This window comes from Corythoichthys intestinalis, chromosome 11, assembly GCF_030265065.1.
Source record: "Corythoichthys intestinalis isolate RoL2023-P3 chromosome 11, ASM3026506v1, whole genome shotgun sequence".
NCBI classification, from domain to species: domain Eukaryota; kingdom Metazoa; phylum Chordata; class Actinopteri; order Syngnathiformes; family Syngnathidae; genus Corythoichthys; species Corythoichthys intestinalis.
The window spans coordinates 37,632,811-37,658,947 of NC_080405.1; the positions used below are offsets into that span (position 1 = coordinate 37,632,811).

Consider the following 26,137-nt stretch of genomic DNA (forward strand, 5'->3'; position numbering starts at 1 on the left):
ACACACCTGAAATATATGAATTTCAGACATTTGTCTACGGAATGTTTAGCTGTTCGTGCCCCCTTTGCAAAATGGCGACACGTTGCTAAGCGAGGTGACATCAATGTAAAATCACGCCGACTTCCTCCGTACTCCAAACAAGATGGAGAAAATTATTCGACTAGATTTTGGGAAAATTATCAGATTAAGATGTTATAAATTTGCAGTATGAAAGTTGCACTAATCAATTAATTAGGTTCATATTAGAGATGTCCTGATCGATCAGATGCCGATCGATCGGGTCCGATCCCGTCATTTTCAAAGTATCGGAATCGGCAAAAAAATATCGGCCATGCCTTTTTTAAATATATATATATGTATTTTAATTAAATCGTTTTCTAATTGTATTTAACGTTACAGACTTAATATGTTATACTCATCCAGAGTCTTTAGTTTAGGCTTAATGTAGAGTTATCAAAAATATCCCGATAACAGCGGTAATTAATTTATTAAAAAATGTGTCATGTTTTAATATTTACAGCTATTAATATATATGCTGCACGACCCTCTCACTCATTGTCGCGCTCAATCTGTTATGACGCCGTTTTACCTATATAGAGAGATAAAACTCAGCGCAACACGAGTACAGTGAATTTTGGCAGCCTTTGAAGCCGTTTTGCAATTGGTTAAAATCTTGCAATCCCTCTCCCGATGATTAGAAAAATCATGGGACGCAATGTGGGGAAAGCAAGGTGGCAATAGAGCTTTGTCTTAACACCTAAACTTATTTCCCAAAGCAGAGAAGATATATCCATTGGTAGCACGACGCACAGTCATGGTTTTACTTCCCATCATGGTTCCACTTCCCATCATGCATTGGGGCATGCTGCAGTATCATTAACTGAAAGCTCAACAAATACACTAGATGGGAATATTTAGTCACAATGCACAAAGTCACAAGTCTTTCTATCCGTGGATCCCTCTCACAGAAAGAATGTTAATAATGTAAATGCCATCTTGAGGATTTATTGTCATAATAAACAAATACAGTACTTATGTACTGTATGTTGAATGTATATATTCGTCCGAGTTTTATTCACTTTTTTCGCAATGCATTGCCAAAATGTATATGATCGGGAAAAATTAGCGGGAATGATTGGAATTAAATCGGGAGCAAAAAAAAAAATCGGATCGGGAAATATCGGGATCGGCATACTCAAACTAAAACGATCGGGATCGGATCGGGAGCAAAAAAACATGATCGGAACAACCCTAGTTCATATTGGTGAGAAATAGCCCTGACTCCCGTTCACCCAATCTGTTTGGTTTTATTAATTTCCCCAGCAAAAAGTCTACATGCAGGTTATGCTGTTATATCGTACCTTAAACTTTTTGTATTGTATTGCCACAGTAACTCTGCTAACTCTGCTAACATTGTTGTTAGTTTTTCCAACTTTACCGAGTGTTTGTGAGCAAACAGTGCTTTTATAGCAGACCAAATGTTTTCAATAACCTTTCCAAAGGTCTCATATGGACTGTGTTGTTGTCCCATGTTGCTCACAGACGTCCACTTCAGCAGCTAAGCAAACAGGCACTGCGTTTCTACATGGAGAGGCCTCTGCTTTTGCACTCTCATTGGTCTAGGCAAGCTTGAAAGCCTCCATTGAGGCAGTCAGCAGGAATTTGGGGTGCTAATGCCACTCTCAGGAGGCGGAATTTGTGTGATTTTGGAAAGCAGCTGACCACTCACTTTGCGAGTTCTGCCCACCTCCTCCTGTAAAACCTCTCGTGTTCATGCCTTCTTTCTTTTCACTCACTGCTTTAAACTGTGTGAACCAAAAAGCAGACAACTTCTTTTTTGTAATTGAACGTCATGACTGGGGTGAACTTGTTTCGGTCAAAGTGGAAGCTGGTGCTGAGTGCTTTCCTTATTTGTATCGTAATCTCCGAATTAGGTAAGTGACTCATTTGGTCAGCAGTTCTGTGAATGTACGCTTGTGTGTGAAAGCCTGAGGCGACCATTTGTTGTTTCAGCAATGCCATAATGACAATGCTTGAATAGAATGACGCTCAGGAGAAGGGAAACCTCTACTGAGGCCATTTTGTTAACAAAAGTTATAATTAATGTATTGTGCTGTATTAATGTATGAGTATCTTTTAGCTAGCAAGCTACATCCGGGTTCATTGAGCATGCTGAACAGATGGGCGGTTCCATTACGAGTTTTGGGGAATTGACAGTTCCATGGCGAAACTATAAACCGTTATCCAAAATATTAAGAGTTCTTGGTCATTGAGCATGCTGAACAGATGGGTGGTTCCATTACAATTTTAGTGGAATTGACAGTTCCATGGTGTAACTATAAACCGTTATCCAAAATATTAAGGGTTCTTGGTCATGCCTCCACCCCATGACCTGTACAGTATATTTTGTGTAATATATACTGATTTACTATGTCAACATTTTCTGGGAAAAAGTTGTTTTGACCCCATTCCTGTTCTCTGATGCCACGTATTATTGACGTCTGGATCTTTAAAGACAGTCTTGGCTAAACTTTTTTAACAAATAAAAAACTGAAAAGTGGGGCGTGCAATATTATTCGGCCCCTTTACTTTCAGTGCAGCAAACTCACTCCAGAAGTTCAGTGAGGATCTCTGAATGATCCAATGTTGTCCTAAATGACCGATGATGATAAGTAGAATCCACCTGTGTGTAATCAAGTCTCCGTATAAATGCACCTGCTCTGTGATAGTCTCAGGGTTCTGTTTAAAGTGCAGAGAGCATTATGAAAACCAAGGAACACACCAGGCAGGTCCGAGATACTGTTGTGGAGAAGTTTAAAGCTGGATTTGGATACAAAAAGATTTCCCAAGCTTTAAACATCTCAAGGAGCACTGTGCAAGCCATCATCTTGAAATGGAAGGAGCATCAGACCACTGCAAATCTACCAAGACCCGGCCGTCCTTCCAAACTTTCTTCTCAAACAAGGAGAAAACTGATCAGAGATGCAGCCAAGAGGCCCATGATCACTCTGGATGAACTGCAGAGATCTACAGCTGATGTGGGAGAGTCTGTCCATAGGACAACAATCAGTCGTACACTGCACAAATCTGGCCTTTATGGAAGAGTGGCAAGAAGAAAGCCATTTCTCAAAGATATCCATAAAAAGTCTCGTTTAAAGTTTGCCACAAGCCACCTGGGAGACACACCAAACATGTGGAAGAAGGTGCTCTGGTCAGATGAAACCGAAATTGAACTTTTTGGCCACAATGCAAAACGATATGTTTGGCGTAAAAGCAACACAGCTCATCACCCTGAACACACCATCCCCACTGTCAAACATGGTGGTGGCAGCATCATGGTTTGGGCCTGCTTTTCTTCAGCAGGGACAGGGAAGATGGTTAAAATTGACGGGAAGATGGATGCAGCCAAATACAGGAACATTCTGGAAGAAAACCTGTTGGTATCTGCACAAGACCTGAGACTGGGACGGAGATTTATCTTCCAACAGGACAATGATCCAAAACATAAAGCCAAATCTACAATGGAATGGTTCAAAAATAAACGTATCCAGGTGTTAGAATGGCCAAGTCAAAGTCCAGACCTGAATCCAATCGAGAATCTGTGGAAACAGCTGAAGACTGCTGTTCACAAACACTCTCCATCCAACCTCACTGAGCTCGAGCTGTTTTGCAAGGAAGAATGAGCAAGAATGTCAGTCTCTCGATGTGCAAAACTGATAGAAACATACCCCAAGCGACTTGCAGCTGTAATTGGAGCAAAAGGTAGCGCTACAAAGTATTAACGCAAGGGGGCCGAATAATATTGCACGCCCAACTTTTCAGTTTTTTATTTGTTAAAAAAGTTTAAATTATCCAATAAATTTTGTTCCACTTCACGATTGTGTCCCATTTGTTGTTGATTCTTGACAAAAAATTAAAATTTTATATCTTTATGTTTGAAGCCTGAAATGTGGCGAAAGGTTGCAAGGTTCAAGGGGGCCGAATACTTTTGCAAGGCACTGTATATACCGGTATGTTTTATGATATGTTCTGATTGCTATCTAGCTCATTGTCATAAAGATGCTCAAGAACAGGGGAGGAGTCCCGGGAAGAAACCCAAGTCTGGAAAACCTAAACTGGCCAAAGCGGCAAAGAAAGGAACCATGGCTGTGAAAACCAAACCAATGGTGAAAGCACCAAGTCAGACCTTGCTCACACAGGTAGAACTTCATCTTTAGACTTGACTCATTCTTCTCTTCTAGTGAGTAATTCTGGTTTCTATCCTACACCCAAAGGTTATAAACAAAGGTAAATTCATAAAATTGGGAGAGACTATAAGTGTGAACGCTGGAGCTCCTCTAGAGTTGAGGTGCAAGGGTAAACCTGTGCAGTGGAGCGTCCCGTCATACCTGGAGGAGGATGATGATGGCCGACTCAGGTAAACTTTATGCCTGATTGCTCGATCGTGCAACAGACGTCCAATTTTGTGACTCTTTTCATCCCTCTACTGTGAACTGAAATGAGTTAGTCACTAGTAAATGTCTAATCCATTTGAAATTGCCTTTTTTCTCAGTGTTAATCAGTGAATTAAAGGGCAGATGAAAAGTTTGTCGGATTTCGGTGTAATTTGACAAATTTAAACTTTGGATGAGTTCGTCGAAACGACTTTGTATATATTTTCAGTTTTTTAGCACTTCGTCAATACTGCTTTCCCAGACCTGGAAGTGTGATTCATTTTCAGAAGGCAACAGAAGACATGGCTGACTTTATCCATAGCAGCACAGGCAATAGTGATATTTCCAGCGAAAGTACCCGTTCAGGATCACTTTTTCATGACATGAGTGATGACAATTGCTCCCAGGAAAAATTATCTACAATAATCCTTACATTTTTTAACCTGAGGTGTCAGATGACGACGATTTACTCGGCACAGCAGACAGTGGCGATGACGCCGATTGGCGGCTCGACACTGCACGTAAGGAAGAGTGGTAAGCCTATACAGTCCCTGACAAGAGTCTTGTCGCTTATCCATTTTGTAGAAATAATTGCTATAATCTGACTTTTAATTATTCAATTGGTTTCAGAAATGGCTCATGTAAAAGCTAAGAACCCTCCCTGCCTCTTACATTCATAACCATAAAGAGGGACAAATTCTGCAGCAGGATGATGCTCCATCGCATACTTCAATCACTACCTCAAAGTTCCTTAAGGCAAAGTAGATCAAGATCCTCCAGGACTGGCCAGCCCAGTCACCAGACATGAACATCATTGAGCATGTCTGGGGTAGGTTGAAAGAGGAAGCATGGAAGAAGAAACCCATGAATGTTGCTGAACTCTGGGAGGCATGCAAGACTGCTTTCTTTGATGTTCGTGATGACTTCATCAATAAATTGTATGAATCCTTCCCGAACCGCATGGATGCAGTCCTTCAAGCCCATGGAAGTCATACAAAATATCAGATTTGGATCTCACAGCACCACTACTTAATTCGCTTATGTTATGTAACATATTTTTGTATTTGTAGTACATTTTATGTTCAATTTTCACACTACTTTCTGTAGGCGACAAAGCTTTTGTCTTGCCAAAATTTGCCCCTGATGTCTTCATTAAATGATAAATCTTTTTTCGGTGACACAAATATATTTTTGTACATTCAACATCATTTGGGAGGGTCTTAGCTCTCATAAGAGCCATTTCTGAAACCAATTGAATAATTAAAAGTCAGGTTATTAGCAATTCTTTCTACAAAATGGATAAGCGACAAGACTTTTGTCAGGGACTGTATGTCTAGCATTGTGATTTCTCTCTGCACCTTTCTTTCCTCAGTCATTCTGTCAACATAAAAACAGGACGCACTTCAACAAAGACGAAGTAAATTTGCCCTCCTATATCAACAGAATTGCATCAAATTTTGGAAGTGGAAAAGCCAGTAAGGGTCTACTTACATCTTTGAAATGTTGAAAACAAAGCGCGATCGAGGATCCGGGGACAAGTTGACTTGACTCTCACAAAAGATGTCCAAATACTTGCAGAAGAAGGATATTGGGCCACTGATAAAGTCTTGAGCATTCGTGTGGGCAATTCATCACAACACAACGAGATGGCTAATGAATCTTGCCAGTGAAACCCAGAAAATATTTGCAATATATGACGAGGATACCGTAGTATCTTCTGTATTGGAGTGCTGATGAGGTCTTCTGTAAATTACGTCATTAGGTAGCGGCCGGCAGCGATGCGCGTACCTCATTGCTAAGGTGTTGCTATAGCAGTAACTTTGGGTTAAATTTTGACACAGGAAATGATGTATTTTATACAATTTAATCGAGTAAAACGGTCAAGAATTGAACACTTCATCTGCCCTTTAAGTGTTGTTAGTAGTGAATCAATGTTCGCTAAGTTTTAAGGATTCCATTACATTTTCTATTTCATCTACACAGGTTTGTTCAGCATGAAAGATATGGCGCGCTGACACTAGTAAACACTACAGGTGCAGACACAGGGGAGTACACCTGCTACCCTATGTTCTGCGAGGACACAGATTGCAGAAAGAACTATGAAAAGGCTGCTAAAGTCTTTGTTTTCTTCCCTGGTACTAAAGAAATATCTCACTATAACATTTCACCACCACACTGATACTGTTACTCATCTAATCCAAATAGACCCACAGGAGCTTTTCGTCCCAACGTCTGATTACTATGAGGTAATTCAGTTGCGCACCAACTGGCCGACCCGTCTGCCCTGCCAGGTAACGTCACCCGCAGCCAATGTGACACTGCACCGTGAGTTCCCGCCAGTGGAGGTGGCAGTGGATGGAACGGAAATCTCTTTCAACGTGAAGAAAGGTTTCACCATCCATCGACCACGGCCCTATCATGCCGGGGCGTTGTACTGTGTGGCCAGCCTGGGTGGCCTGAGGCAGAGCTCCACCAAGTACATGCTCATCTATGTCAATTGTGAGTTCCGCTGATAGAAAAAAAATCGTCCTTTTAAGGCAGTGGTGTCCAAACTATTCCACATAGGGGCGCAGTAGGTGCTGGATTTAATTCCAACAATATCAGACGACACCTTTTCACCAATCTGGTGTCTTACAAGTGATTGCAGTCAGGTACTGCTTGTTTTAGCAGAAACTTAATTGAATAATCTGTCTGTGCTTGATTGGTGGGAACAAAAAACAGAACCTACAGCGGCCCTTGAGGAGCGGTTTGGAGAACCCCGTCTTGAGGAAACAGATATTAGAACAGTATTTACTAATGCTTTTTTTTTTTTTACTGATTTATAATATACAATAGCTAATCTATGGTCTCTTAAGTATCTAAACTGATTTTCAATCCTTAAAGACTAATGTCTTTGTGCGGCTCACGAAAGAAAATCATGTCATAAACTTTGAATATGTTTACTAATTTATGAATATATGGCAGAAGACACTAGGTGACTTGAAGTTCCGCTCTTAGACCCGGCCAAATTTCAAAATTGTCCTATATGCATGTGTGATAGATCATTGGAAAGCTTAAAATCTCAATTTTCTGGGGGAAGAACAATTTTGAACAGGAGGGCATTTAAAAAAAAAATGTAAACAGCAAAACCATAACTGCCTCCAGTTAGTGAGAGCACGCGAGAGCATAATTAAAACCGCCATGATTTTAACGAGATATTATAACATACCTACCTCTTTTCAATCCAAAAACTCCATGTAGCATGTATCACCGAGTGTCAAGACACAGCTGTGAATGGCCACAGCCGGATTTTGGGGGGATTTTATGGGTGAAACATGCTAATATAACAAGGGTCGTGATACAGAAATCACAGACATCAAGGAGTGGTCGAGATTTTCTTTTTCATATATTTACCCTGTGGTGACCCTTTGTTGGACATAATTCACCCACCGTACTTGTCTGTTTGGCCGAGCGCTTTGCCGGCTGCGTCACAGTCACGTGACAGACCTTATAAAGAGCCGCGCGCGTTCCGGCTCATTAGAGAGCGAGTGTACGAGAGTTCACAGCTAGCAATAAAGACTCATAGTAAAGCATCCCGCTTCAACCCTTTTAAATGTTTTTTTTTTTTTTTTCAATTTTTCTTTGTTTGGATCAATTATTTATCATCTATCATATCGGGGAAAATGCGACAGTAACAAAAGAAATACAGTTAAGCGATAGTTATGAGGTAGATATATCCGTGACTTAGTTACGGACACCAAATTTTTTCATTGTGACGTAATTTGTTTGAAAGTTTGAAATATGCGAATGAATGTTTTTACAAAGTTTTTTTTTTTTTTTGTTTAACTAAGTATTAGACATTGAAATGATGATTCTAAGCTAAAAACGACAGACATTTTGAATAATAAACATAATTACTTACCTTCTTTTTATGGCTGGGTTGAAACAAAAGCGGTTGTGCTACGTCTGTAAACGGGTGTTTCCAGGGTAAAATGTCCAAATTAAAAATACTTCGGGGGTTTAATGCGCCATGAATCTGCTATGGCAGCACATAGAAATATTGTTCTATCAAACACAACAGTTCTTTTGGCTTAAAATACAGCAGTTTATTTTAGAGAAGGGTGCAAGAGCAAAAACGGCTTTTTCAGCCTTGTCTGTGTTTTCCGCCGTATATATTTTTAAACATTTTTAGATTAATAGTTAGAACATTTTATAACATTTTTTAAAAAAGACTACTCTTTTGCCACGTCTTTTTTTTAAAGATTTAGATAAATAAATACAAATTAAAAATAAATTAAATATGAATTCTAAAAATAATAATATTTACATTTTTCCCATTTTTTTTAAAAGGGACCCACGCATAGAAAGACTTGCAGTTCTTAAAAAATAAACATTATTATGAGTTGCTCTTGTAAGTACCTAGTAACTAGTAAGTGGCCATTGTTATTGATGTTGCAGGGTGGTGAGGTCACATGGTTACTCTGACGGGCTTCCAGAGTATGACTCGAGAGACATAAGCATGTATCTGTTCAACCCTTTCAATTTGAACCCAAGAGGAATATTAATGAGCATAACAGCACTGTCGACAGTTCACTAAACGAGCAGCAAAAGAAAAATGAACAGGAAGGACAGGATGAGACGAGAGTAGGAAAAAAAAAAAAAATGGTGCTCTGCCAAAATGTGCTACACCGGCTACAAGAGGCGAATTTGTCACTCAAAGTAGTACCGTGCGCTTTCAGCTTATTTTGTTTAGATGCATACAGACAGAACATACTAAAGATGTCTTAAGAAAATACTTAAATGTAGTAATATCAAATAAGAGTGGTTTAAATATGCTATGTGACTGTGGTCGCAGATCAACAATATGCTTTAAAGCTACCACAAGAAAACACAATGTTTTAAATGTATGAGAGGGAAACACATGCAAAAAGTATTTTGAGGCAATAGAAAGGTAATGAAAGACTCAGTTAAAACACAAATAGTAAGTACTCGCTGCTTTTAAACGATGAGCACATGTATTGGACGCCACGTAGAAGGAATTGCAGTAACCCGGTAGTATTTGTCGAGTGACAGTGACAATCTAAGTCATCACCCTGAGCGTCCATTGCAGGTATAAAAACCTGGCGTCAAAACGTACTAAATATTATAGATTTTTAAATCAATCGCAATATTTTATGTGTTTCTAATAACATATTTCATAGGGGCGCACGATATCCATTTTCTGAAACCGATATCGATAACTTCCTGCTCCTCAAGGCCGTTACCGATACAATAACCGATATATAATTTTTCAGTTTATATTCACCTGAATTTTTTGAACACCTGTAGGTAAAAAATACTAGTGGTTGATACAGCATAGATTTGCCTTTGACAGAACCAGAATTTTCATGATGACATGAACATTATTATAATGAACAAAACAAAGACAAGAACAGTTTTGACTTCAAATAAAATGCCCATATTATTTTTTTCAGATAAATATAATTTGAGTCAATCACAATCAGTCAATATCATTGACGATGTGTTCCCCTGAACAATGAGCACTGATCTAAAACAAACATAAACCCAACAGGTACTGTGCTTTGTCAGCAGATAAAACACCTGATTAATTTAATCAAAGAACTTTGTCACACACTTTGTTCTTTGGCCCTCAGTGTCCCTCATATTCAGCTTAGATATATCAGCATTCCAGAAGTCATTACTGGAGGAAAAATAAAACTTTTTGTTGGGGTCAGTGTGCACATTATACTGTGTGTGTTCACCTGGACTCTACAAGATGAATGACTTGAGCTTTCAGAGTGAGAAATGGCTGCAGTGCGTTAAATCTAACAATCACGCTTCTTCTACACAGCTGAATGGACAGGGACAAAAACTGTGAATGGTAGTATGAAAGGGCTAGCCAAAGAAAATAATTGCTGCTGTGTTCAACAGAGAGAGGAAATAACGTCAAATATGTTGTTTGCAGCAAACGAGCAACATATTAAATTGCTCATGCGGGCAGTAGGGCATGGGTTCAATCACTGGAAATGAAATAATTTTAAAACGGGCTCTTAGACTGTCTCTCTCACTGTGAGTACCATTGTGTGTTAGAAATTACATAGACTACACAAAGCTCTCAGGGCACCTAAACAAATATGAAAGAAATATATTTTTTAATTAAAAAAATGTAAATAAACAAGAAAAATATGAGAAACTATACGCTACTAATGGGGTGAAAAGAAAGATTTGAACAGTTTTTAGGGCAACAATGTCTCCAAATGACACATCAACTGTCAAAATAGATGTAGGTGTCAGTTCATTTGATCATTAGTTGTCAATTCGGCAATTACTTATGGTGGGTGTGCTCGCACTATGTATCGTTTTTCTGTTTAAACATGATTTTCTCCATCTGAAGAGGTCTAAAGAAGTCACAATTTGCATGCTTAGATATTTTGAGCAACTATCTTTCACATGAAGTTAGTTAAAACCAGGTTTTGACTGTCTCTTTATCAATAATGATGTGTTTACAGAAATTATTTTGAAAGTGTAGCACATGCAGTTCTTCCATACTTTTCCCTGGAATGGTAAATGCAGATTAGGGTTTGTGAGATTTCCAGTGGTCCTTCAACGTGTGTGGAAAAAAATAACATGCATTTAAAAATGCCACCATATCCCTGTGTGATACTACAATTACAGTATGTAATAGTACAGAATCACAGCTGACGTTTTTCCTGAGCAATGAGTCATTGTGGGTACACCAGAATCCCAACATAGTTAGTCTGTCCTTCACATTTAAAGGAAAGGATAACATGCTGTTATCCACTGACTGTTGACATTTAAAGTTAACTTGCTTTCCTGTAGAAAATAGCTCTTGCTGTATTCGCACATTCTAAAATGCCTTCTGAATTTATTATTTAGACCCAATGGCTCCCCCTGCTCCAGTGATCCAGGCCAGTTCGAGCTCTTTGGCTACTGGTGAAAATCTTCGTGTCAGCTGTACTGTGATGGGAGAGAAAAATATGGCAGTAGAGATCACATGGGACTACCCTGGACAACAGGTCACTGAAATTAGATGCTTGTTAAATTGGGTTTAGTCTGTCTCTTATACTGTAGTGGGGTAGAATGTTGACAAAAATGTGACATTAATGTTTTACAAATACTGATTTCACCTGTATTGGGAGCAGATAGGAAGGCCTCAGTACACGCTCGAGAGCATCAATCCAGTCACCGGGGGTGCAACTGGACAACAGACTCAGTCCATTCTCCTGGTGGACGAGGTGAGAGACGTGGACCAAGGAGTATACACATGCACGGCCGAGAACCTACAAGGATCGAAATCAGTATCCACAACAGTCAAAGTGCTTCACAAAGCAAAGCCTACAAAACCTTGATGGCCAAATGTCTGAAAGAGGGCAGTGTTTTACAGTTTTGGATTGAACCATAGTCCTGAAAAGACATGCAAAAATTTCGGGAATACATGTTCTTTAGAAATGTGTGACAAATATGGTGTCACAACTTTGTGTATTGACCTGATTTTGAGACATATATATTTACTTTTTAAATTTTTTGTACTTTTAAAATGACTCAGATGTTAACAGTAGTTTATTATGAGAACAAAAGGGGGCTTTATTTATGCACACTTACATTAAACTGGGGAAGAATTGTTGTTGAGTTCGATCTGACAGATGTATTCAACTAATTTTTGTGTGCAGAATTCAAAACTAATTTCATTTTTTCTCCTTCACGTTGATCACATTTTGCTAAACATATCTATTTTTGGTATGATTTACAGGCAAAGCAGTAGTGGAATATAATGAAGTAAAACTAAATCGTTACTGTACTTAAGTACTTTTTACTTTTACTTCACTACATTTTACAACAGGTATCTGAGCTTTTTACTCCACTACTTTTCAAATTGTCGCGTGCGTTACACATTACTTTTGTTTGGTTTCTTAATTTTTCTCATGAATTCGTAGTTTTGTTTTCATGCCTCCGGCACAATCGATAAGCCCCGTGCAACTATACTGTAACTGAGCACCAGAGGTAGCAGCATGAGTGCAAGCAAGATTAAGCGGGTGAACAAGATATTGAACAATAAAAACCACCACACTCTTGTACAGTAGGTGGTAGTATGCACCTAATGGTTGCTTGCAAGCTGCCATTAAGCTAAGTTTTCTGAGTTTTTGAGCTTGTTAGGCTTCTGTTTACAGTGCATTAAATTTTGTTGATAGTTCTTTTCAATCCTGCACAGTTTTAAATAAAATTGAGAAGTCAATGAATTTTCTGGTTCTTTCTTTGAATATTGACTCAGATCTCTGTACGTATGTATGTATGTACATACGTACGTATGTATGTATGTATGTAGGTATGTATGTATATAAATATTACATTTTTACATCGGGAGAAAATACTTTTACTTTTTACTTGTATAGTCAATTTTAAAGCAAGTATTTTTTTTTTCTTAGATACTTGTACTTAAGTATTTTTAGCACCTGTATCTGTACTTTTACTTAAAGTTGAAAAAAAAAAAAAAAAAAAAAGGGGGGGGGAGGCAGTACTTCATCCACCACTGGAAAGACGACACCTTTATCATGTACATCCCAGTGAAAAAAGCGTGTTTAATAAATTGAAAAAACACAGAATTACATTTTTCGGATATGTGATAGCGGGGAAAAACATAAAAGGTTTCAAACCAAATCAACCGACTGTCAAAATGTTGTTGATTCATTTGATAATCGTTTACTTGCTGATTGGTCGATTCATCGTGGTGGCATAGTTGGCAGACATAATGGCCCTCCGTAAAATGGGTTTGACACCCCTGGATTATGCTACAGGTATTCTATCAATTACAAATAAGTGGTTGATCATGGCTGAATCAACCAACAAATATTTGACATTGACCCAATTCAAATTGGACGTCTAGTACTGATCAACTCATTTAAATTCAAAACAGAAGGATGTAAATCGCCACCGAAATGGACGTCTTTCTCTGTCATTGATAGCTGTCAAAAATTAAATAAATCAATACACAATTAAATAAATAATTTAAAGTGTTATTAAAATGCTTCTATTTCAATGTTTATTTCAATATTTATTTAGATAAATAAATAAAATAACATATTAAAAAAATAAATAAAATATTTAGATGAATAAATATATATTGGAATAAATAAATAAATGTTGAAGTACATAAATAAAAATGGAAATATAAATTGAAATAAATAAATAAAAATTGAAATAAAAATAAATATAAATTGTAATAAATAAATATAAATTGGAGTAAATAAAAAGCAAAAAACATAAATAAAAATTGAAATAAATAAATATAAATTGAAATAAATAAATATAAATTGAAATAAATGAATAAATATTGAAATAAATAAATGTGCAACCCGACCCAACAAGCGGAAGATAATGGATGGATGGATGGATGAATAAATGTTTAAATAAATGTTGAAATAAATAAATAAATAAATATTGAAATAGAAGCATTTTAATGACACTTTTCATTATTTATTTAATTGTGTATTTATTTATTTACATTTTGCAGTCCTGGTCCTCCAGACACAATAGCCAATGCGAAGTACCAACCATTGCAGTAAGACCATTTCTGACCGCTAGATGACGCCCTCTCCTCTATCTTTCCACACAGCGTGTTGGTGCAACTTTCTCCCAGCCTCTCATGTTTCCGCTCCGTCCAAATGTTTGAGAGGGAAGCCCTTCTTCTTGCCAGACTGTGTTCATGCAAGCATCGAGCAGGCTGATTTCACGCTACAGCGTACCAACTACGGAAAAATATCTACTTTTTTCTGTGGTTTTATCAACAAAGAGGGACTTACGGTGAAGAAATCATGTCCTGCCTGCGGGATAAGGTGAGCGCCAAAGTTTATCGTGATACTTTGTTATATCGCAATGGAACGTGTGTTTGTCTAAGTGCACTGTGCAGAATGATGGAGGAGGAAACTTTGCTTTAAAAAAGTGAGTGTTAAGCTTTGTCAAGAGTAATGAGTCCTTTATTAATCATATGCCTTGAGTTGCTTAACCTGACTTATTGGCTGCGTTTGAATGAGAGATCAACTTTTACAGCGAGTACTCCCAGTTTAAATGAATTGGACGTTTATTAGGGCAGGCCGATTTTGGCATCGAGATCGTATATCGAGAAAAAAAATCAGTCGATCTTGGGAATCAGCCGTGACATATTTAATCAACTGTAGTTAGGAAGATAGCTAACAGTCCTTCAAAAAGATTCCAATGTTGATAGTCTTTAGCAGTTTATTACAATCCAGTTGAGGTAAATAGCAACACTAAACATACATGACAAAGAAAATTACTCATACTGTGCACGATATATTTCGTATTTTAACACCCACTAGCTTAATGCTAATATATAATCAGAGACGCTATTCACACGCTAATGAAAATTGTCTCGATTTGTCTTTTTGGAGACTCAGAACAATTACTTCATAACGAAATAAAATGTTTAAATACTCTCAAATTTTTTATTTTGTCAAAGCATTTTCTCTAAAACTACAAATAAAAAAAAAAACTATATATATATATATATATATATATATATATATATATATATATATATATATATATATATATATATATATATATATATATATAAAACAAAAAAGAGCAAAAACATACGATTTGAAAAATAAAATTGTGATACCTTTTTGGGCCCAATTGCCCACCCCTGACAAGCATCATTGTCATGGCAAGTAATGAGTTAAATGCTATGAATTAAACAAAATTAAAAAAAATAAAAAGATGAAAAACAATTTTTAATGAAAAAGATTATAATTATACTGTAATTGCGACCTTGTGTGGACATGACATTTTGAATCATTTAGACCACAGAAATGTTAATATTTTGGTCTACATGACCCAAAATCTGATGTCCATATTTGGGGACACTGGGTATCAATGGAATTAAGTTTGCTTTTTCTAAATTACAAAAAAAAAAGTCACTTGCCCTATCAAAGGTTAATAAGCAGCTATTGTGCTTATATGACTCATATTTTACATTTGAACAATCTTAGCGGACCGCCAAACAATAAATGTCACAGAGTGGTCATGAAGAGCATTTAATTGTTCTGAGTTCTGACTACCACTTACTGTTTATGAAAAAATATACTTATTTGTAGTCATATTTTGAACAAGTGACCATGTATAATTGGGAATGACTAAGTGTAATGTAGACATATGTCCATTACTGGTTTCAAGGTTTACCGTGGTATGAAAATGTCAAGGTTTCAATACCACAAAAATTTTCCTTCATACCGTCCTTAAGGTATTAGCTATTCTTTATGTCCTAAAAATGCAGGGAGAAATCCCTCGCTGGCAGCTGCAAGGCTCAACCCTCCCCCACCGGTTGTTTCTCAGTGTCAGTGAGTCAGCTGTGCTAGACGATGGCTGGAGGAGGTGAAACTCCGGAACTTGTATGGGAATACGCCGGCTACAGAAAAGTTACAGACGTATGCGGCTTAGAAGAGGAGGGCCAACCGACATGTAAAACATGTTTGCATAGGGTGGCTGCCGAGGAGGCAATACTTCCAATATCATTTTGCATTTATACAAAATTAAATGTTAGGAAACACTGTCATTAACGTTTCAGACAAGCTACGAGAGTTAACTCCAGCGTGTTTAGTGTGTCTAGCAGTGGTAAAACGTGGTGTTTTTTTTCTCTCTGGCAACTGTGTTGAGAATGTGTGTGTATGATGTAAACATGATACAAGTCATACACACGTGCTTTTTATGGAAAATAATTCAAATTTAATTTTATTTAGAATATTTCAAAATATTTTTACTTAACATTATACTTATGTTCCAATTTGCTAATATTTTTTGAAAAAATAAAAATCCTGTTCAATGGAAAAACTAAAAAAGTTATCTGAAAGTAACACATTTTAGAGCTGTAATTGCAATACCGTGATACCGTGAAACTGATATTTTTTCTGAAGGTTATCATACTGTCAGAATATTATACTGGCTCATGCCTATGTGTTGAAAGGTGTTTGCTGTCAATGTCAATGAGTAGAGTTTTCACACATTTGGGTTTCTTTTGATGGCGTTTGGGAGGGAGAAGGTTTTTGTCACTCTTGGGTGCTTGTTGTGTGTGTTGGAGGTGGGGTGGGGAACTCAATGTTGGGGACTGCCACGCTGTCGTCGTGGAAACCAGAGGCCACAGGTGACCTCTGACCGGGAGGGCTCTTGAAGCAAAGCAGGAAGGGTCTTTTGAGTGAGGTGGCTGACGCAAATGAAGGATCAGCTCGACAATAGATGCTGTTTGGGATAATGTATGGTTTAGTCAAGAGTGGGTAATAGGTACTTTTACTGCAACTTTGGCTTTTCCTGTGGGGATTTGGAGTTGAATTCTTCATACTGCTCAGTTAATTCAGTGACTGCAGTGGCCATTCGGTTATGTAATGCGCTAGTCTTGACGCTGCTTGACATCCAATCCATTTTGACTGTATGGGCAAATATTTAATAATTGTTAAAATGTTGTCTTTTGAAGCGAAGTTCATTTACAGTACACGTTGTAAAGGGATCCACGGATAGAAAGACTTGTAGTTCCTAAAAGATAAACCTTATTATGAGGCAAAATAATTTCATATTGTAACCCCTCTTGATGTTTTTGTTTATATACAATTTGTAAAATTAGTTTAGCTAGTAGCAGGGCGGTGACGTCACATGGTTACGCTGCCGGGCTTCCAGAGTATGACTCGAGCGACAAAAACATGTTATGTGTTCAACCCTTTCAATTTGAACCTGAGAGAAACATTAATGAGTATGACAGCACTGTCGATATTTCACAAAACAAACAGTAAAATCAAAATGAACAGGAAAAACAGGATGAGTTTAGGAGAAAAAAAACGGTGTTCTGCCAAAATGTGCTACACCGCCAAAACGTCCTGCAAGAGGTGAACTTGACACCCAAAGTACTAGGCAAGGCAAGGCAAATTTATTTATATAGCACAATTCAACACAAGGCAATTCAAAGTGCTTTACATCATATGAAGATCATAAAAATCACATTAAATCAATAGAACGTAAAACAAAGACAATCGAACCAAGAAATAGAATTACACATAAAAATCGCATTTAATCACGAACAGTATAAACATTTTTTTCAAAAAATAAAAAATTACCGCGTGCTTTTAGCTTGTTTAGTTTAGATGCATATAGACAGAACATACGACTGATGCCTTAAGAAAATACTTAAATCTAGTAATATCAAATAAGAGTGGTTTAAATATGCTACATGACTAATATGGTCAACAGATCAACAATATGCTTTAAAGCTATCACAAGGAAGCACAATGTTTAAAAGTATGAGAGGGAAACACACGCAAAAATTATTTTGAGGAAATGAAAAGGTAATAAAAGACTCAATAAAAACAAAAATAGTAAGTATTGGCCGCTTTTAACCGATGAGTGCATGTGTTGGACATCTCACTGCGTAGAAGGAATTGCAGTAACCCCGTGGTATTCGTCGAGTGACAGTGACAATCTACGTCATTACCTCGAGCGTTCATAAAACATGGAGCCCTCCGTAGGTCAAAACATGTACTAAATATTTTCGATTTTTAAATCAATGGCAAAATGTTATGTGTTTCTAATAACATATTTTCGTAAAAGAGAACAATTTTGCCTTATCAGAGCCAGTCTTTAAGTCTGAAGTCCCTTTAAGTACTTATAATTTTAAGCTTTCTTATCTCACACCGCTAGGACTGACCATTTGTCCATCCTTTTCGTACAAGACAGCTGATGCTACGTCTTCATTCAGCTGTTAAATGTCCCAAGGGCTCGCATGTGTATGTCTGTTGCTGTTTTGAACACCAGCAGCTGATATAACACTATCCTGCCGACGTTACATGTTTACTAACCATTTGTTTTGTCGAGAAAAATCTTACAAGGCGATATGTTGATTTTGCATAGGAATACGCAGATGTAGCTAAATGAATTGGCCGTGCATGTTTTACCCATTTTTTAAATTGCCTGGTAGCAATCAAGTACACGTCAGATAAGTCATGCATACTTAAGAGTCCAGCAGATGGTCTAATGGCACTGTGTTGAGCCACCGAGATTCCCCCTTAAGCTAGTCAGCAAATCAAAAAGACTAATCGGCCCTTCTTTCTTTGGTCCAGTCCCCACCTTCCGTTCCTTTCTCTACTTGGCTCTTCCGCTCCTTTCACCTCTTTCTCAACGTTAGTCCTTAATCTTCAGTTTATCCTCATCTCATAGACTGTCTCTGAATGTAAAGCTTTTCACTCCTTGACTGCACCCATCCTTTTTTGGACTACCTGCTGGTTTGATTTAAAAAAGACACAATGGGAGTACTTAACCTAATTTCTGAATGGCTGGTTAATGACGGTTTTAGTTGTAACTAAAAGCTGAAGTAATCCGTCATAAATAGCAGAGCGCTTTTTTTTCATTTGCAGCTTGAGTTATTTACTAGTAGAGCGCACCTAAGTTAATCATTATCCTCAAATAGCAGTAGGTTCCTTATACCTGAAGAAGGATGTTGACAATTTAGCTAGTTTCCTGTCCAGAATGAAGAGTTCAAACGACAGGGACTTTACGTTGATTTTTCAGGTAAGTGAAACACAACACAATCTGCAACATATATGCAATAACGTTTTGCTAACGTCAAGTGCTATTTAGGCAAGGTTCATACTGCAGGTCTTAATGCACAATTCCAATTTTTTGTCGTATCTGGGTTTTTTTTGGCGTGCCAGTTCAGACTGCCTTTGTCCAATGAGCCCGTTCAAGTATTACACATGCGCACTAATTAGCAGTGCGACACGCACCGAGAAAACTGGCCCGCAAAAGCATCAAAACAAATAACAACTCATGCTGGCTGTATGTCATTCCATGGTGATCATAATTTGATTTCCCAAAAGAGGACACAAATAACAGACATTAATAATCAACGTTTAGTCTCATATTCAAAGTTTATATGGAGTGATAGAACGCATACACGCACGCACACAAGCTTTTCGTGTGTGCGTCAGTTTGCCCCGACCATGTAAGCAAGACTGAAATATTGCTCATTTGGCGCACAGAAAGAAAATCTAGCATTATCAGGCTTATCCTTTTCTTCATTTTAAATTTTTTATGACTGTGGTCAAGCCCGCCTCCTGCGTAAAAGCCGAGTTCAAGCTAGGCGCTAATGCTAATGCACAGTTACATCGCCTCCGTCCTGCCTGCTGCTCTCGTTCTTTGCTGACGTAATTACTGAATGAGTTCCGATTTAGGAGGCTTGACAGTTCAAACCGCCGCCACATTCTGGAAAATGTGGGCCAGATCGGATTTAAACCACATACGAAAGTGAACCAGATTGGATTTGAAATGGTCCGCTTCTATGCGACTTGTCACGTACAGACCGTCAAGTTAGTGCCTCGGAAGAACACGAAAAAAAATTGGATTTGTGCATGAAGACCTGCGGTATGAACTAGAGCTGAAACGAATACTCATGCAACTCAAGTAACTCGAGTTTAAAAATTTATCTGAGTAATTTTATTCCCCTCGAGGAATCGTTTAATTTTTCTAGCTCTAAGCATCACGTTTTGCTCAGACTACTATTAATGCAGGACAACGCGCTGACGTCACGTGCGTAGAGGAAGAAGCAATAAAAAAAATAAAAAAAACTTACTGCAGCTGACAGCCACTACAAACTACGCCGACGTTGCTAAAAACTACGCCCGCATGGTGCTAGTGTGGTAGCAGGTAGTGTCCGATGCGTCTCATAGATATCGCATGCATTTAGGACTAGATGTGAAATGACAGACTCGGCCGCGTCTGGGCAGCGTTAGTAAACAACCGCCATCTTTAAGCAGTAGACTTCTCAGCGCTAATAAATATAACGTTACTGTCACTCGATCACGTAACGTTAGCCCTTCGGAGGGTTAGGTTTCTATTGATTATGACTACTGTCGATGCGTGGCTAACGTGTCTTACCTACAGGCTTTATTTAATCTGTAATAACACAGCGCTGTAGAGTGATGAGGGTGTAAAATTAAAACATAATAAAGCTAACTGTCAGTTTTAGCTCAGTATTCATTGCTGAATAAAACACCAAGTAGCACTGGTCCCTAATGTGATCCAGTACAGCAGGTATTATACATTTATTTTGAACACTGCAAAAACTCAAAATCCTATCAGTACTTATAGTTTAGACTAACTTAAAACTTAACTAGAACTTAAAAATACCTTGACACAAAAGGAAATTCAATTGAAACACGTGGGAAAAACACATAGTTTTCAAGTGATGTGTGTTATCAAGCATAATTACATTTTTAGGTAAGAAATATCTTTTTTTTTTTTTTTTTTAATAAGATTTTAAGTTTTTGGAGTAAAAGTAGTGAATTTTTTTTCTAGTCACATCTGAGATGCAATTGTTGGTTGTTTTCAACAATGTACATTGGAAATAAAAACATTTATTGACTGAAAATGGTTCAATATTGGATTAAATGTCTTTTTTTCTCATGTATATTTATAATTGCTCTTTACCTTAAAAAAAAAAAAAAAAAATGTTTTTTCCGATTACTCGATTAATCGATAGAATTTTCAGTCGATTACTCGATTACTAAAATATTCGATAGCTGCAGCCCTTGTATGAACCTAGCCTTAGTAGTGGTGTGCTATCTTGGGCACCCCACGATTCGATTCGATTACCATTCGGGGTGCTACGATTCGATTATTAAACGATGACAATGATCGAGGTTATCATGATTATCACGATTATCGATGCATAATACATTACTAATTAATAAAGTGCCCAAACAAATTTATGTCCATTATTTATTTAACATAACCTAATGATTCAACAGGAACGATAGAAACATGCCCATACAACAAAAAGCTGCCTTTAAGCTGCTTGTTTATTTATTTATTTTTTACAGGAAAGTGCAAAAACATTAACCATTTTAAAGGGAGTACTTATTTCTCTCGACACGACAATGAAATTTAAACGGGTGGAATGAATTCCACATTTTCTGGACACAAACAAAGTGTCTTTACAATAAGACTTCTTTTAACCAATATACTTTGTTTTCACAGTGTTATCTCTTGGAGTGACAGAGAGTTTTTTTTTTTTTTTTTTTTTTTTTTTTTACAAGAAAGTGCCAAAACATTAACCATTTTAAAGAGAGTAGTTATTTTTCAACATGGCTATACAACAAGAAGGTGCAAAAACCTTACCTGTTTCAAAGGCAGTACTTATTTCTCTAAACTATACAATAAAATTTACACTGGTGGAATGAATTCCACATTTTCTGGAAACAAACAAAGTGTCTTTAGAAATAAGACTTCTTTTAACCAATATACTTTGTTTTCACAGATTTCTGTACTATTTTACATGTTTGTAGTGTTAGCGCTGTACTTAATCCTGGTTTTAAACATTCTGCATCTGGATTCGAAGTCGCTAATTAGCATAGTCCTCGGCGCTAACTCGTAACATCTCAAAAACAACAAAAATAAAAGCTAAACAGTACAAAAGGGTTTTTGTACTCACCTCTGATAGACAGACACGGGACCTGGCAAAACACTAAGGACTTTTTCCAATTAACACGACTTGAACCTACTGCTGGACAACTTAAAGACAAGGAGCAACAAACTACAGTATCTCTCTTCCCAACTACTCACTCTCCCCCTATTAGTAGGAATAACATTCTTACAGGAAGTTACTGCCCCCTAGCGGCCGGTGGCATTCTCTTCACATCCAACATTGTGCGTGCGTCTGTTAAAGATGTCCAGGCAGCAGACGTCTCTTGAATTTCTTTTTACTACGAGCGGCTGTCATAAAGTTATTTGGGAAAATCATCATTTTTGAACATTTTTGAATCGTAAATGAATCGTCACGTGTCGAATCGCGATGCATCTAATAATCGATATTTTGGAACACCCTTAAGCCTTAGTGTCTTGGCTGGATACTTCATGTGTTGGTTTGGCGCACTGAGGCGACCCAAATGTTCATTTCCACCCATCCAAAACTATTTAGGTGGACGTTGAAGCAGATATGAAGACATTATAGAGCAAACAATTGAAACAAAAGTGTATGAGCATAGGCATGACCCACTGACCTTCAGTGTGGGGGAAAGGTCTGCAAATGCAGAAGGACAGACAGACCCCTCACTGTGCCCTTTGTCCCCAAATGTCACCAACTTGAACAAACTTTGACAGCGCCTAATGCAGGGGCTATTGTCTTATTGTTTTTGGTGTCATTAACCAAAGTAAGCCACAGTGCGTTTACCTCAATGCAGCCTTATCGTCTTCAGCTTTCTTATTGATCTACTTTATCTCCATTAGAGGTGTGCCTGCATTCACGTGCCTCATTAGGGGCGATGGTCACCAAGTGTATTGTTTGAGGAAAAATAGAAGCAAGACAAATGTGACACCTTAGTGAACACGTTTAGTCTAGTACGTCAAATTGCACCGAATGGTTTCAGGACGGATTTATCTGAAACCTGCAGCAGGTACTTGCTGGTGGAGGTCAGCTTTAGGTCTTGCGTTTCTATTTATCTTTGTGATTAGTGTTTTTAGTGGCACATTGAATGCCTTTAGTAAATGGTAGGATGTATACATTCTATTCTTGTGTATGGTACAGCCTCTCATGTTGAACACAGTCGAGGATAAAATGGATGTCAGTCTATATGTTAGGGAAGTACAGCAAATCTCTCCACCTTATGTTTAAAGGGAACCTTGGACTTAAAGACTTGTAGGCTCTGTTTAGCCACAATTGATCTCTTTTACTAAAATATGTTATTAGAAACACATAAAATATTGCCATTGATTTAAAAATCTATAATATTTAGTACATGTTTTGACCTACACAGGGCGCCATGTTTTATGGACACTCAGGGTGATTGTCACTGTCACTCGACGCAATTCCTTCTATGTAGCGAGATGTCCAACACATTCGCTATTAGAGCTGGGAATCTTTGGGCACCTAACGATTCGATTACGATTACGATTCAGAGGCTCCGATTGGTTTATAAAACGATTATTGATGCACCCCCCTCCTTTTTTTTTGTTTTTTTGTTTTTGTTTTAAATGTTTTCTACATTAGTTCCAAAATTGTTCAAAAATCCTCTCAGGCTAAACCAAACTACTATTTCAGTATCAAGTTAACATATAACAGTAAACAGATATACAAAAATAATAGTAAATTAAAAACCTCAGTCCCCATTCTGTATCAGCAGCTTTAAACTACATTCAATTAATTTAATGTTGTGAATCAACTGTTACAGTTGTTAAAATTGCTCCCGTTATTCCATAATTTCCCTTCTGTCTACTTTTGTCAAAGTTTTAACACTATTTCATCATTTAAAGATCGATTCAAGACAAGATTCTGCCGATTTAGGAGTATTTTAGATAAAAAGTTAATTAGGTTCGCTACAACAGAGCCTTCTAGAGAGGTCTACTGCTTTACGATGGCGGCTGTTTACTTACGCCGGAAAGTCTGTTTTTTCGCATCTCTGTTGAATAATACATGTTCTAACACCGACATCGTCTGTCATTTTGTATCTAGTTCTACATATATATGATATCTACTGTAGCCGTATGTTTGTAGCAGCTAGCAACTGGGCATTGTTTGTAACGGCTGTCAACCGCAGTCAGGTATGATTGTTTTTTTTTTATCTAGCGGCATGAGTTGAACATGATATTTACTCTCGGTCCGTTCCTCATTGCGTCCCAAAGACCACGCTGACTGTGTTTTACTTCCGCTTTACCTGGTATAATTCAATAATCGGAATTTGGATATTTGTGAATCGTTCTCGAATCTTCCACGGCTGAATCGCGAATAATCTAAGAATCGGAAATTTCGCACGTCTCTATTCGCTATTCGGTTAAAAGCGGCGAATACAGTACTTACTATTTCTGTTTTTATTGAGTCTTTTATCACCTTTTCATTGCTGCAAAATAGTTTTTGCTTATGTTTTCCTTTCATACTTTTAAGCTTAGTGTTTTCTTGTGGTAGCTTTAAAGCAGATTGCTGAACTGTTGACCACATTAGTCACGTAGCATACTAAAACCACCCTTATTTGATATTACTACGATTAAGTATTTTCTTAAGGCATCTTTAGTATGTTCTGTCTGTATGCATCTAAACAAAACAACCTGAAAGCGCACGGTAGTACTTTGGGTGTCAAATTTGCCTCTTGAAGGACGTTTCGCCGATGTAGCACATTTCGGCAGAACACAGTTTTTTTCCTACTCTCGTCACGTCTCATCCCGTCTTTCCTGTTCATTTTGCATTTGCTGCTCGTTTTGTGAAATATCGACAGTCCTGTCATGCTCATTAATGTTCCTCTCGGGTACAAATTGAAAGGGTTGAACAGAAGACATCTTTATGTCGCTAGAGTCATACTCTGGAAGTACGGGAGCGTAACCATGTGATGTCACCACTAGGCATGTGCCGATTATCTGTTTCAAGGTATACCGTGGTATGAAAACGTCAAGGTTTCAAAGCTGCAAAACTTTTCTTTGGTATTAGCTGTTTTTTTTATGTGCCAAAATTGCATGGAGAAATCCCTCGCTTGCAGCTGTTGCTCAGTGTCAGTGAGTCAGTTACAGTTGTGCTACACGATGACGATGACTGGAGGAGGTGAAACTCCTGAACCTTTTTCCCCCCATCGAAGAAAACGAAATTGCTCGTACGGGAATCCTTTGGCTACAGAAATGCTACAGACGGCCTCGGGTTAGAGGAGGGCCAACCGACATGTAAAACATGTTTGCGGAGGTTGACTGTCAAGGAGGTAATACCTCCAATATGATTTCACATTCATACAAAATTAAAGAACAGTAAACACTGCCATGAACGTTTCCCAACAGCTGAGAGCGTTAACTCCAGGGTGTTTAGTGTGTCTAGTGGTGGTAAAATTTGGTGGTTTTTTTCTCTCTGGCAACTGTCTGTGTCGAGAAAGAGAGTGTGTGTATGATGTAAACATGATACAAGTCATACACTCCTGCTTTTTATGGAAAATAATTCAATTTTTTTTGTTCTAATGTTAAAAATGTTGAGCTGTGGCTGTGGATTTAGGCTTGCCCTAAGGACTGCATTTATTTTAATTGTATTTATAACATGTTTTTTTTAAATTTATTTTTTATCTTTATTTTAACTTAACATTATACTTATGTTCCAATTTGCTCATATGTTTTGAAAAATAAAAATCCTGTTCAATGGGAAAAAAATTGTTTTTTGAACCCAGACATCTCAAAGTAACACATTTTAGAGCTGTAATTGCAATACCATGATACAGTAGCTCTATACTATATTCACATGCATTTTATTAATCTCTCGTTATTTTAATTGTAACATTCTGGCAATTACAGCTACTGGTATTTTACCATATATTTTTTTTATTAGTGTACTACCACACACTCAGTTTGCTCAGTGTTACTCACATCCTATTTTAAATAACACAACATGTTTATATCACTCTGACCTTCGCCACGTTTTATCTTATTGTGATAGTGGACTGACAAAACAGCTTAACTCTAGTTTGTTCCCGACCGAGGCTAATGTTATTTCCTAAATGCCAGACAGCCTGTCCTCCTGTAATGTTATTGTCCTGGGGAGCTTGGGCAGAGGAAATGAGGCTAGTCCAGACAGTCCTCTCATCAGGTTGAAAAGTCCAACAGGTACAGAATCTGTAAGCCGGCACCAACATAGTTTTTAGTTTCTCCATTTATGGTACGCTGCATACATTCTTGTGTCAGGCTGATAGTCGGTC

General features: G+C 37.7%; 2 protein-coding genes across 3 annotated transcripts in view; both read left to right on the forward strand.

Annotated features, from left to right (window-relative positions):
- Positions 1-1,719: 1,719 nt before the first annotated feature.
- LOC130924195 (platelet-derived growth factor receptor-like protein) lies at positions 1,720-12,670 on the forward strand. 2 transcript variants are annotated; one of them, XM_057850604.1, is made up of 7 exons: positions 1,720-1,934; positions 4,060-4,199; positions 4,275-4,417; positions 6,417-6,568; positions 6,639-6,932; positions 11,310-11,449; positions 11,576-12,670. In XM_057850604.1, the coding sequence occupies exons 1-7, from the start codon at positions 1,853-1,855 to the stop codon at positions 11,780-11,782; spliced, it is 1,158 nt and encodes a 385-aa protein (XP_057706587.1). In that variant the 5' UTR covers positions 1,720-1,852; the 3' UTR covers positions 11,783-12,670. The 2 variants fall into 2 exon arrangements, with proteins under 2 accessions (XP_057706587.1, XP_057706586.1); XM_057850603.1 differs by having other exon boundaries at positions 1,725-1,934; positions 4,045-4,199.
- A 1,455-nt stretch (positions 12,671-14,125) lies between these two features.
- The window catches only part of n4bp3 (NEDD4 binding protein 3), a 53,259-nt gene continuing 41,247 nt past the window's right edge, over positions 14,126-26,137 (forward strand). Inside the window, exon 1 of the mRNA XM_057849339.1 lies at positions 14,126-14,263. The gene's annotated coding sequence lies outside the window, so the exon portion shown is untranslated. The remainder of the gene's footprint in view (positions 14,264-26,137) is intronic.